The sequence below is a fragment of the Fusarium redolens genome (assembly GCF_020744475.1).
Source record: "Fusarium redolens strain MPI-CAGE-AT-0023 chromosome Unknown BKA55scaffold_14, whole genome shotgun sequence".
NCBI classification, from domain to species: Eukaryota; Fungi; Ascomycota; class Sordariomycetes; order Hypocreales; family Nectriaceae; genus Fusarium; species Fusarium redolens.
In genome coordinates this window covers 1,198,746-1,211,919 of record NW_025763677.1, presented here as the reverse complement: position 1 = coordinate 1,211,919, position 13,174 = coordinate 1,198,746, and the positions used below count along the sequence as shown (strand labels likewise).

The 13,174-nt window shown below is 47.2% G+C and overlaps 5 protein-coding genes across 5 annotated transcripts; 1 reads left to right on the top strand and 4 right to left on the bottom strand.

The window, feature by feature from the left end:
* Positions 1–805: 805 nt before the first annotated feature.
* On the top strand, positions 806–2,415 carry BKA55DRAFT_650434 (glycoside hydrolase). The gene is made up of 2 exons (XM_046197302.1): positions 806–1,825; positions 1,874–2,415. Exons 1-2 carry the CDS (start codon positions 1,154–1,156, stop codon positions 2,336–2,338), a joined length of 1,137 nt encoding a protein of 378 aa, XP_046046124.1. The 5' UTR covers positions 806–1,153; the 3' UTR covers positions 2,339–2,415.
* A 238-nt stretch (positions 2,416–2,653) lies between these two features.
* Positions 2,654–5,385, bottom strand: BKA55DRAFT_650430 (tubulin-tyrosine ligase family-domain-containing protein; the record flags this gene model as incomplete). Its single annotated transcript, XM_046197301.1, is given in 3 exon segments — positions 2,654–3,692; positions 3,954–3,993; positions 4,008–5,385. 3 exon segments carry the CDS (start codon positions 5,383–5,385, stop codon positions 2,654–2,656), a joined length of 2,457 nt encoding a protein of 818 aa, XP_046046123.1.
* A 612-nt stretch (positions 5,386–5,997) lies between these two features.
* BKA55DRAFT_577329 (uncharacterized protein) lies at positions 5,998–6,980 on the bottom strand. The gene has a single exon (XM_046193603.1). The coding sequence runs from the start codon at positions 6,960–6,962 to the stop codon at positions 6,216–6,218; it is 747 nt and encodes a 248-aa protein (XP_046046122.1). The 5' UTR covers positions 6,963–6,980; the 3' UTR covers positions 5,998–6,215.
* A 590-nt stretch (positions 6,981–7,570) lies between these two features.
* Positions 7,571–9,284, bottom strand: BKA55DRAFT_596899 (uncharacterized protein; the record flags this gene model as incomplete). Its single annotated transcript, XM_046196005.1, has 4 exons — positions 7,571–7,715; positions 8,020–8,117; positions 8,403–8,771; positions 8,844–9,284. The coding sequence occupies 4 exons, from the start codon at positions 9,282–9,284 to the stop codon at positions 7,571–7,573; spliced, it is 1,053 nt and encodes a 350-aa protein (XP_046046121.1).
* A 1,624-nt stretch (positions 9,285–10,908) lies between these two features.
* BKA55DRAFT_596898 (uncharacterized protein) lies at positions 10,909–12,939 on the bottom strand (the record flags this gene model as incomplete). Its single annotated transcript, XM_046196004.1, has 6 exons — positions 10,909–11,354; positions 11,387–11,786; positions 12,176–12,179; positions 12,234–12,456; positions 12,537–12,701; positions 12,870–12,939. 6 exons carry the CDS (start codon positions 12,937–12,939, stop codon positions 10,909–10,911), a joined length of 1,308 nt encoding a protein of 435 aa, XP_046046120.1.
* Between the last annotated feature and the right edge of the window lie 235 nt (positions 12,940–13,174).

The following is a 13,174-nucleotide window of genomic DNA, read 5'->3' as shown; positions in this document are numbered from 1 at the left end:
GAATAGGGCAGGGCTGCATAATCGTTCCTATGCCCTTAGGTTCGCCGACGTCGTTGGCGAGTATGACTCTTGGCAGAATAGTAATCTCACGACCCATAAATATAATATAATCAGTCCCAAACGTCTGACCACTTTTTCTTGGCCTTTTAGCTTATTTCCTCGCGTGTGAGTGCCGTGATGTCTTGGCAAGCCAGTATGCAGCCAAGTCCTGATATTTCCACTTCGCCGAACTTTTTAAGTCATAGTCTATGTGTCATAGGGTGTGGTAGTTGACGCGAACAATCACCTAAAATGTATGCTTAGTTTTCAAGTGCGACGTCACCCCTACAATTTATCACTTGAGGGAAACAAAGATATAAGCGTGTTGGATACCGCCGCCATGGATACGGGCATGAACCTCAGATGAGAACAGGGAGAGCCCTGTACGGGTTAGCTAACTCCCTTTCAAGGATGTTCACCGTTATACGATCTTATTTCTAGATATCTGTATCATACCGAAGGTCAATGCTTTTCACTCGGATGCAACGTAGCTTTCGTGTATAAGAGGCTATCTTGAAACTAAACTCACCATATCTCAAAACGCACTTGTTTAAACACGAAACCAAGCCACTGAACCTAACTGACCTTTAACTCTGTGAGGCTCTTTCTCTGGTCAAAGTCAAACCTGAAACATGAACCGGAAACATTCCCGATTTGCCAAGAACTGCATATCGCGCTACTGCGGATAATCGGCCTCTACGCTCCACCTGTCACCCAGGTCCCACGCGTAATTCGTTCCAATTATGGAGAAACAAATCCGCGCACTCGCTGACGTTTTGTGAATGGGGGCTTCAAGTCCCCCTTCTCATTTAACTCGGCCCGTGTTGACAGTCTGGGCGCTATTCCCAATTGGAGGACAATTATGTTCCGTAGAATACACAATGGAAAGGGTCTTTTCTGGAACCATAGAAACTCGGATACAACGGGTAATCGCTATGGAGTTTGGCTCAGCATTCAAGATTCGGGGAATATATAAGAATCTAGGGAGGACGGAAGAAGAAGAACAGTAGCACACAAGATCATCACATTCCTTTTGCCGGTCAAAGGTTACACTTTCACAAGTACATTCGTTTATTTCGTCACTCATTAGATATTTCTCTCTTCAACAATCAAAATGACCAAGCTCGGCTTCGCTCTCCTCGCTGCCCTGGCCGGCAGCGCCGTCGCTGTTCCTGCCCCAGCAGTGACCCAAGCCCCCGACGTCCACGCCTACTCCAAGCGCGCCACATCCTGCACCTTCTCCGGCTCCGACGGCGCCTCCAAGGCCAGCAAGTCCCAAGCCGCCTGCGCCACCATTGTCCTTAACAACGTTGCTGTCCCCAGCGGTGAGACTCTCGATCTCAGCAAGCTCAAGGACAACACCAAGGTCATCTTCAAGGGAACCACTACCTGGGGCTACAAGGAGTGGAAGGGACCTCTTATGAAGATCTCTGGAAACAAGATCACTGTTGAGGGCTCTGGTGCTGTTCTCAATGCTGGTGGTGAGCGATGGTGGGATGGAAAGGGAGGAAACAGTGGCATCGATAAGCCAAAGTTCTTCTCGGCTCATAAGCTCACTGACTCCAAGATCAACAATCTTTATGTCAAGAACACTCCTGTTCAGGCTGTTAGCATCAATGGTGTTAATGGTCTTACTATCAACCAGTTCACCCTTGATAACAAGGATGGTGACACCAAGGGCGGTCACAACACTGATGCCTTTGACATTGGTTCCTCCACTGGCGTTACTATCACTGGCGCCAAGGTTTACAACCAGGACGACTGTGTCGCTGTCAACTCCGGAAAGGTCAGTCATTCCTGAGCATGTCTGAGAATTACTTACTGACTTCAACAGAACATCATCTTCCAGAACGGTTACTGCCACGGCGGTCACGGCCTCTCCATCGGCAGTGTCGGCGGCCGCGATGACAACATCGTCGACAACGTGCAGTTCCTCAACTCAGAGGTCACCAACTCCGCCAACGGCATCCGCGTCAAGACCATGAAGAACACAACCGGCAAGGTCAACAAGGTCACCTACTCCGACATCACCCTCTCCAAGATCACCAAGTACGGCATCCTCATTGAGCAGAACTACGACGGCGGTGATCTCCACGGCGAGCCCACCAGCGGTCTTCCCATCACTGGCCTCACCCTTAAGAACATCAAGGGTAAGAACGGTGTTGCGTCCAGCGGCAAGAATGCTGCTATTGTCTGCGGAAGCTCTGGTTGCAAGGACTGGACTTGGCAGAATGTTCAGGTCACTGGTGGTAAGAAGTATGATAGCTGCAAGAACGTTCCCAGCGTCGCTTCTTGCTAAATCATGACTTCTTGACCCTTAGGTCGACTGGCTTTCGTCAGCTCATTCCGTGTATGAGTTTGGTCTCGAAAGCTTGGGAAGCTTTCTAATTCTCAACCGACATCGGCAATTTGTAGCCCGATGGTGTTGACACTTGATCTTTGTGTACATATAATAGCATTAAACCTTTGAACAATCTATCCGTTGACTATGATCTGTAGCACTTTGCTCTAAAACGCCTTGTGAAGCCGGAAAAGAGAGAGTAAAACAGTGTAACAGACAAGGCAAAGGTCCAGCCACATTTCTTGACTTCGACCAGCGTTCCGGTAGTAAAAGCTAGCCATTTGTCTGGACTGAGTCGATTGCTCTCTGGATTTCTGTATAACTTGTCGTGTCGATAGGAATTCTTGAGTCTGGCTGACAATAAGCCTGCCATAATAACTGCGCTCTGTTGCACCATTGGAAGTGCTCCAAGAACTCCTCACGGCTATAAACCTTCCTAATTCCATCCTCTCTCCTTCGCTGACTTTGGGGGATGCATCCTTTGCACGCGACTCCAGACTCGTTCTCGTCGGTTTGCGGATCCATGTAGGGCACCGCGCTTGCCACCATGTAATTGAAAGGGGCCAAGCGCTTCCATGAGCGGCGCTTCCCTGTGTCGAGATGTCTAACGCTATCGTATTCCACCAGATCTTGCCTCTGGCCTTTCAAGCCAACGCTCTCGCGCCAAACCCAGGGAGGGAGTGTTTCACCTTCAGCTAGCCACTGTGCGAGAGTGTCCAATTTCACGTATTGGCAGACTCTGAATGTGCCAGTGAGGCGGTTGTTTATTCGGCTGCCTCTCTCGACACAACTCTGGCAAATTCGTGACCAATCAGGGATGTTGATAAGCATGGCGAAATTCTCACAGTGGTCATACCACATTGTGGTGCGCTTTTCCCAGAAGTCAATGAGAAGCACACGGCGTGCATGTCTAGTCCCGAGTATTGCATGGTACAGAGGAAGGGCACATCTGATAATGCTCTTGTATATCAGGGATCTGCTTATAATCTTTCGCAATCGAAAGCTCGTTTGTCGAAGACTGAAGAGAGTCTGCACATCGCACCACGGAAGCATACGCCGAACGAACACGCGGGGCAGAAGATCGAAGAAACCGTTGGGGCGGGGAACTCGATTGCTGGAATTGGCGAACGGTTCCTTGAGCGAGTGGAGGACAGCAGTGGGATCTTTGTCTGGGTAGTGTATTGCGCCAGGAAGATATTCCACAGTGAAGCAGGAATAGCCGATAGCTTCAATGATGCGAGGGGCATCTTCAGCGTCGAATTCGAAGAGATCAACTGACTGCCATATTGGACGCAAGGGGTGGTCCATTCTGCTAGTGAGATGTTGAGATATTGAGGTGTTGTGACGGAGTTGAGATAAATAGTGATGATGAGATTGATGATGGTGGCAGGGAGAAAAATAAGCCACGGGAAGAGGAATAAGAAAGGCGTGCAGAGATGCAGGAAGGAAGAGATACAGCAAGTGAGCATTCGCAATCAAAGCAGGAAAGATGGTTATGATACTGTCCATAAAGTAGGCAACCACGGAAACAGGGAGAATCACACTAATTCATAAAAAGTGAAAAAACACAAACTCTATTGATCTAATTTTCTCTATAAATCGCCCGGCAGGATCTCCGTAATATTACTCTTCGCCAACTCCTTCGTCGCATCCAAAACCTCCACCATACGCTCCCTCGCCTTCACATTCTTCTCACTCTCCATATCAGCCATTCCCATATGCTCCAACGTCACACAGATCAACGACTCCATGAGCCGTTGCGCAAGTTCGCCTGCATAACCTTGTTCGTAAAATGCGGGTGTTTCATTGACTTCTAATAACCACGCTGTTCCCTTGGAATCGATCAAGAAGTCAATGGCAAAGAGCTCGAAGCACTTATCCAGAGGCGTGAATTTATCAGCCATGGTATGAGCGGCTGCACGAAGAAGCTCTCCTGAGATTTGGCAAGCTTGATCGAAGACATTTTTCTTCCAATCACCAGGAAGAACTTCATCTGCAATCTTCCAAAAGTCCCGCATGGATTCTTTGCTGGTGAACTCCTCTTCATCTTGCAGCGCAGTGTTTGTCAACGATGATTTGAGACTGGGGTTCTTCCAAGGAGGCTCATAATCGTCAAGAGCTAGTAAAGCTAGCATCTCGTTGAAGACATGAACTTTTAGACGTCCTACTGAGAGGACGTAAGCTCTGACGTGCCACTTCCGACCATCGATGGGCGGAATGTTGACGATGTATTGCTGTGCGACGAACTCTCGAAGGAGTGCAGATGGAATGCGCTCGTTTTCGTCGATGACCAAATCTTGTATCTTGCTCGTTCCGTTGATGGAGAGTTTTCCAGTTGCTGTAATGAGAGCGTCTAGTGAGTCAAGCCCAGGTGCTGACAGACTAGGCTTGAACCCCTCAGCGCTGTCGTCGCTCTCGAATTTGGTATCCGGCGTTTCTGCGTCTTCTTCGCTTTCTTCATCTTCTTCCGAGATATCAGCAGCGAGTTCAAGATTTCCCGCCAGTTCATCAATGGTGCTGAATATTCGAATGCCATGGCCACAGTCAATCATGGCAGGTTTCAGGATCCACCAATCTCTTTCCGACGCATCCTTTGCTTCGTTGTCCTCAAGCGAGTATAGAAGGGTCAGATCATCTGCCGCAGCCAGCGCATCTTCAACATACTCGCTATAGTCGAGCGATAACTTCACAGTCGCGGGACTGTGACCTTTGAGGACGCTTTCAGGTCTTTTTGTGATCCAGTAATCCACGACGCTTGCCATGTGATCTTTCCGAGCCAACGCATCGCTGTTAGGATACGCGTTAAGCAGTCCATGTTTCGCTCTGTTCAACACCGCGAAGTGATGATTGAGCTCCCAGCCATTTAGGAGCTGATACACAGTATCGGCATCCTCTGGAATATCGGTAAAACTGTCGTGACAGATGGCATCTGGTACATGTCGCTTGATGCATTCTCGGACATGACCATCAAGCCAAGGATTGGCGCTGTGAACGTAAACGTGCATTTTCGGCTTGGTTTCTCAGCGAGTGATGTAGCCTTCTTCTGGAGGGAGAGCAGCTTGACGGGGAATTGGCAGGCGAGTAAGTCTCGATTCCATAGAGTCGGTAACAATTATTTTGAGCACTATCATCAAGTACGTACTTGACAGACAGAAACCCCGGTACTCTGAACTCAAGCCAAGAGGTGACAGCCAGAGCCTTTTAAACCCCATGCTCACGGTACTGGTGAAGAAAATATTTTAACAATGATTGCCAAGACGATATTGGATGCTATTTACTAAGATGATCCACTGAATTAATTATTTTCTTGATGTTCTATTGGGCGTTGCGTTGATAAACGTAAGCAACATCATGAAGTTCATGATATTCTTCAAAATGCATGATGGTCGTCGCGCTCACCGTTTCTTGTCAGGGGTCATGCCAGGGCCCGAATCGTGATCACTGATCGCTTGGACATGCTTATCCTAGCCCATTTCTACGAAAAGAGCAATGTAAAACTTTTTTCTTGGGCGCTCATGAGTCGCTTGTCATGTTCTTGGTGACGTGATCTGAAAGGTTGAATCTTGGCGCTCATGTTTAGGTGTTTGTATTTTTCAGTCCTAAACGACTTCATTTCCCTCAACTATTGGTCTATAGAACGCTTCATATGCTAAATTATTATATGGCCTAATCGTTTTTGACAATATAGTCTAGTAAACCCACGATTTCGCAGGACATCGAGCTCGTCATAATATCCTCCAACTTCTCAACCCAACCCTTAACAAAGGATAATGTTCTATTCAACTCCAGTCATATTATTTCTAACTCTTTTTGATCTCTTATTTTATCTAATGCTTCAAAACATCTTCAAATGGGCTTCCCTTTCCCTGTCAATTGGAAATTGTCGTCGCATCGATGCCCGAAAGGTTGGCCTGCAACCATTTCTAGAGCCCGATAATCTGAACAAAGCCTCGTGATAGCTATCAAGATCTCCGGTATCCTCAGAATCGGAGCCTTCAGATCCATCATCTTCTTCCGAATCTATATCCAGAAATTGCTTCTCAACTCCAGTAGACGTCGTAGAAGCGTCGGCAACAAGGCAGGGCTGTCTAGACTTCAATATTCGGCTCACTTCGTCATCTCTCCTCCTTTCTTGAAAGGGTGACTCTCTTTGACTGGGAAGCTTAGAAAGCCAATTTTGCACTTTTCCTTGGGGCTTCTGTTGGCGGGGTTTCGGTACTTGGAATTGATCACTAACATCGCTCTCGAAGTAGCTTGCAGAGTTCCCTTGCGGTTTTGTCATTACGTATGACGTTGAGAACATGCGTAGTGTAGGCGCTACATCACTGTAGGGCGAGTCGATGAGACCAGGAGTTGTAGGCGTCCGCGATGAACCTAGCGAAAAGCTCCGCTTATGGTAAGGCTGAGAAGCATCGTCGGCGCTCTCGTGCAGTGTGAACAACTGCCGGTTGGAACCAGGCTCGATGGTGGTAACGATGTGAGGCAGTGGTTGCTTGGTACGCAAAGAAGATGTGCGACGAGGAAACTTTGGAGGTATTGACCTATCCTCGTTAGAAGGAGAATAAAAGTTCTGGCTTCTCATTTTGATGGTATAAAGAATGACGATGTTTATCGTGGAACGACTATGGGTTCTTCCACGGCTTTAAGTATCCGGATAGCGTTTCGGAATACCCGCTATAAATGATGTTCAAAAGCATATTACAGTATCTTGACCGCAATTACAGTTGGCACATTACGAAGCCCAGCGACTACTGCCGGGCTGAGCTAGCCTTAGTGAAACCACTTTTGCTGTCAAAGCGCAGATAGCGATTTGTTAAGGACATTTTAGCGCACCCTGATATGTCAATTGACGGTGCATGAACGCCGCTTAATAACTAGGCTCAACGCAAGTGCCCTCTCCATGATCTGTGAGTTGTCGCGGAAACGCCGTATTGTTTCACCCAAGTGATCAGATTCTAATATGAAGGAGCCCCCGAATGTCCATTGACCAGAGGATTTATGGACTTAGACGTTCTTCTGTTTTATTTTTTAACACTGAGGAACGATGGTCAAGTGTATGTATCTATAATTACCATGTTGCAATGGCCTATTCGATCCCCTCTCTACACAGAAACCCGAACTTCACAACGGATATATGAATAGTGCCATTCTCAGTGAGTGCTGCGTCGCATTGTTGTTTTGCTGAAACCCTCAAAGAGGGAATCCGGGGTAGTGTCGCATTCGCTTCCGGTTACACCCGTGAAACACGATATATAAAGTATATTGAATACTCAGCCGTCGTCTCCGGACGATCTCGTCGGCTTTGGCAGGGGAATCCTTGCCGGGGACACGAAGCCTCTTCCCTACGTCAACTTGCCCTGACATTCAAATGTCGAGTCAGAATCGGAGAATTGCGTAGTATGAAACAACTCGACTTGAGAAGGTTTATTACACGAGACGCGGAGTCGTAAGCAATTCAGAGCGATACTGGTGCTTGAGCCACGGAGTGTTAGCTGCCGAACCGTCATAAAGCACCCTGATCTACATGCCGATAGATTTCCCCTGCCGCGGCATACCCTTAATAATTGCCAAGGCTTGTTCTTGTGCCGAAGGGGGAGGCTACTAGATGACATCCCCGGGTGCACGGATCCAAGACTCACCATTCGTCATTTGGCACGGACGAAAGAGCTTCAGTAAGTAATGGCAGATGATTGGCTAGACTTTCCCTGCTAAAGAAGTTCTGGATGGTGGCTTGGTTCTAGACTGCTCGTTTGGTGTGCAGCGCTGGCTTATAGGGGAGAGCGCCAAAACAACAGGGCAAGCCAAGACTCAAGACTCAAAAGGTTCAGCCATGAGTACTAGATCCTTCGAATCAGCAACATGGCCACATTAGTATTTGTTTTATTCCGAGACATCTTATCTATTCTGAACGTTCTTCTAAGTAATACAAAGATAATTTCTTTCACACAAATAACAGTACAGTAGTGGTTGCTTTTGGATGCACAATACCTCGCTCTACTCAATGAGAACTTGAGGATGCTACCAGACTAATGCTTCGACGGGCTTCCTCCTCCAGGCCCCTGGGGTACTGTCGTCGCATCGATGGCCGAAATTTCCAGGCAGTCGTTGTAGTGAAAGCGGAAGACGAGTGGATCTGCAACAGGGCTAGATGGTATGCATCAAGGGTTGTTCTCGGGTCCATCGCGGCATGAATTTCAGGCTTTTCATAGACTGGACCTTCATCCATTACCTGATACTCTTCAGCTTCTATACGTGTAGGTTGGCTACCATCATAGCATGAGTTTAAAAAGTCAAGATAATGTAGAATACCCTTGGTTCCAGGTATATGCTCCCCTTGATGTTGAATATCTGCTTCTGAGGGGATTTTGTCTTCGGTGATTTCGTGTAGGGCCTAAAATTTCAGATTAGATGGACTCTTCGTGACGATTGGTAATATTGATAAGCCTACATCAACACACCTCACGTCCAGCCATGGGATATCAGGGAGCTCCGAGAGCCACCTGTGTACCTGTTGATTGAGGCTCTCGCAATTGTTCACAAAGGTACCAGTGATATCTTCTGGCAAGATTGATTGGATATGTTGATGGGACTTTGAAATGACGGAAGAAGGAGAACAGATATAAAGCTGTGACCTTTCGTCGCTGTCAAACGATTCATTGGAGTTTGGGTGATATGAGGAGGCTGATGACGTTTCCCATGAGAATCTTGGTCTTTCTAGGGTCTCCGAATCCTCCCGGATAGCTTCTTGTACAGTGAATGGTTGCAGGTCGAACTGAATGTCGTCGAGGGCGTCAAAAGTTCCTTTTATAGTCTGATCCATAGGAAAAGAGCCTGATTGGTAAGACATTCGGCCAAATGTCCGAGGAGTCTGAGGAAATGAGTCAAGAAAGGCCTGACTTGACATTGTTGAAAGCATTGGAGCGCTCAACTGATCGATGATGAACTGAACTTATTGTATTCTATAGCTCTTATCCTTGGTTTCTCATGGATAATAAATAACAACCTCTGGTGTTTTCGTGACATAATGATGCCCAACTACACGACCTGACTAGACGTATTTGCTATGGTCATAGCATCAATCCTACAGTATTTTGTTCCAGGCTAGCAATTCTGAAACATGTCGGAGATTGTTGACATTGAACTCACCTTCTGTTGACAACTTCCTTATATGTCATCTTGCAGCACGAGCTGTTCTGTTCTTGGAAATCGTCGCGAGATGGTAACCCCAACGGTTCACTCACTACCAGATAAGCGACAAAGAATCAGCTGATTGTTCGTACTAACTAACCCGCAAAGAACATGAGAAGTTCCAGACGATATAAAGCCACAAAGTTAATCACTTTCTTATTACCTGAAGTATTACTGCCTCACGGGATTTGAGACGTTTTTGCGTCATTAAATGGAGGGTTTAATTGGATATCAAAGTTGAGGTGGTATTCCGCTATGCCGTGATGAGAAGGTCGCGTGCCAAGCAATGGCCATAACTGTGCCGTGCGTTCAAACTCTATTTAGCCCAGCGTATTATAAAAGGCTAAACGTCCCGGGATCTACCCAGTTGCTTTAACCTTTGAAGCTCGTGCCATCGTTCTAGTAACTTCTTGATACAGTGAAGGGCTTCCTTGGCGCATGAAGGCTTTGCCCGCACGATGAGCAAGTTATCGACACAAAGTAGGAGACCGAAAGTCATATCATAACCAACCCATGAGCTCTATCTACACACTTACACCATTGGCTTCTTAATTACCTCTTCTGGCCACTGCCTAGTTTTAGGTCACTTCAGAAGAAATGAGACTGCATGAGACGAAGTGTTAGTCTCGTTGTTCAGTAAAGATAAAGTTAGTACAGCAGTAATGAAACAATTACAGCTTGGCTTTCTGGGGAAGCCTTACCTCGACTCACCGGAACTTCCGGCCCGTTCCGTAAATCACGACACTTTCGGTATCCTTTTAGGAATAACCATTGGATTACCCCGTACTAATCGGCTCATTCCGGATAATCGGGCAATGGCGCGTTTCCGTTTGATTACAATGAGCAAGTAAACGCACGCACATATTAACAGCTCAAAGAGTGATTAAGGAGAGTTGTCGTCCCGAGAAGTGATCAACATGGTCTGAAAATATTTACTTGTCAGGTTGTCATGACCTGACAATTGATCAATGCTGCAGTGCTTCGAGCGGCCTGTCTCGGCTTCATTACAGTGGGAATTTACTATCCTGATTATCCCCCATTAGCGGCAATTATGAGCTACAGTTATTGACAAGGAGCCTTGTTATAACCTTGGTAATAAACGAGAGCTGCATGTTGGTAGAACTCGATTGCATGTGATCGACAGCATGGGCCAAAGATGAGATCTATGTAGAATACCCACAGCGGCAGGGTTACTCAGGGGAATCGATCCGAGCGCTAATGAAGTGGAGGAAGTGGCAATGACCCAGGGCATGGAGTTTTATACGTCTTCCTGTATGATATAACATGATATCTGTTCAGAAAGCTAAGCAACCCTGAAACTTGAAGAGTCTCTGCAAGCATTAGCTCTTTTGATATACGATCTCCGTTCTGTTCCTGAATTCCAGCATCGATACAGTGTACATTCGGTTAGAAACACCCGATGACCTAGCCCAAGCTTCAACCTGTTTATCCCTCATCTCAGTCGCCTCCTCAATGACCTCACGCGTTTCAGTCGAGACAACTTGAGCGACTGCCTGCCAAGCATTGCCCAGATCAGACGCTCTTGTCTTGATTATAAACAGTATTATGGTGCTGCACAGAAATAGTAAGTGAACGATAACCAGGCTGAGAACTATAGCCAACACAGTCCATTGTACTGGGATGAACATCTCAACGGAGTTGGTGATGACTGGTTCCTGCAGATCAAACTCCGCCATGCTGTCATAGAAGATCATGCAGTGAAACCTCATGGCAAGGGCCTGTATGGCAAGCGCAGGATCGCCCGTCTCTCGCAATATGTCTTGGACTAGAGAGACATGTACAGCACGTGTGGCCCACCAACCAATCCAGTTCCCTCATAGAGATCCTTGTAGTCTGTCATCGCCAACCTCCTTGGCGTGAGTACCCCAACAGCGCTTGGGTAAAAGCAAAGTTTATATGGCTTACTCATGGACTTGGAGTAGGTCGTGTTATGCACTCCGACCTCAAGCTTCATAATCTGTCGATCCCGGTAGTCTTTGTGAGAAACTCCAATGCCGAGCTGTTGCTGTAGTTGCTCATTACTCTTCGAAATGCCGTTCCGTTGCCATTCGACTGTAGGCTCGGATGGAATAGTCATCCCAGTCACTAATTTCGTATAGCTCTGGTGCATTATCCGTGACAAAACACACTGAATGCTTCGGTACCATTCTTCAACGAAGTCTTGGTTCAACGACCCTCCTTCTTCATCCTCAACCCCCTTAATTGATCAATCTTATCCATGGCTTCGCCCTCATCAATCTCATCATTTAGTTCTAGGTGCCCAAATCCATGTAGCAGAATTGGGCTTGACTTGAGAAGCAATAAAGGAATGAAACTGAAGTTGCGGCCTGAAAAGGGATCTTCAAGTCCCAGATCTCCAGGCCGATTAGCGCGGTAATTATTGGCAAGCGAGAGTGGCAAGGTGCTTGTGTCGCTTTCATTCCATCTGGTTGGTAGTAGGGCTTGGAAAGCGAATTTGATCTTTGACCAATCTTTGAGAAACTCAGGGCCATTTTTCGTTGATTTGACATCGAGCTCGACTTGAAGGCCCGATTTACTTGCAGTAAGACCGAAATGAATCCTTGCAAGGCTGGGGCTGAAGCAGACTGTTCTGAAGTTACCCACTAGCCCAGGGCCAGATTAGTGCTCTAGCGTTGCTCGGGACTCTTCTTTCATGTATGGTAGGAGAGCGCGGTGTGTATTCCCTGCGTCGGCAATCTCAGCAGTCGAGGTGGCCTTGTCAGGCTTCATCTCGCCAAATCGCCAGTTCGCTGAAGGGCTGGATCTATAGTGCAGTACACCATTCGCGGAAAGGGTAGAGTTCGGTCCAAGTCCGATCGGGAGAAGTTTTGTTTGCATAGGCCTAGCGATATTGACATTCTTCAAATCTGTGAACAGTATAGTGGACGCAAAAGTCGAAGCCACGAGAATAATCGTTCCCGCAATGATGATCGAAGCGTGAGCGCACCGTATAGGTTGACACTGGCAACTCGTAGCAAAGCAGGAAGTATTGTGTAAGGACTTGGACTCAATGCTCGTTGGATTGAAACAGCAGCGATGTCGCGAAACCTGGTCCCAGTCGTCTCGAGCATCAGAGCAGCGACAGCCGCAGTTAGGAGACTGATGTGAAGTCCTATCGATACGCGTATGGCAGCAGATCATATGGTAATAACTCTAGCGGCCATGTCGTGAAAAACAATGGCCCTCCAAAAGTTTGCCGGCTCTCCACGATTTCGGGCTGTTTGTGCGCCCTTCCAAAGGAACACCAAAATAGCGCATGAAGCTAAGATGACGACAGTACCGGCGATAAGTATAGCAAGACTTAGCAGGCCTATCTTGTGCCACCAGCGACGTTTTGGGTAGTTTTTCATGGTAGTTGCGATTCAATAGAGACATTCTGCTCAAGAGGGGCCTTCGATACAGTTGGTTCGAATTCGGTATCTACGTGAGGCGGTGATGAGGGATCGGCCTCATGGAACGATTCGTAGCGATTAGGGAGCTGAGGAGTTATTTCTGTTAGTCTTATGCGTTGTTTTGGACTCGCTGGGGGCAAAGCAGTTATGTCTAAAGAGACAATAGCTTTGTACTGCGCCATGATGACTCTAC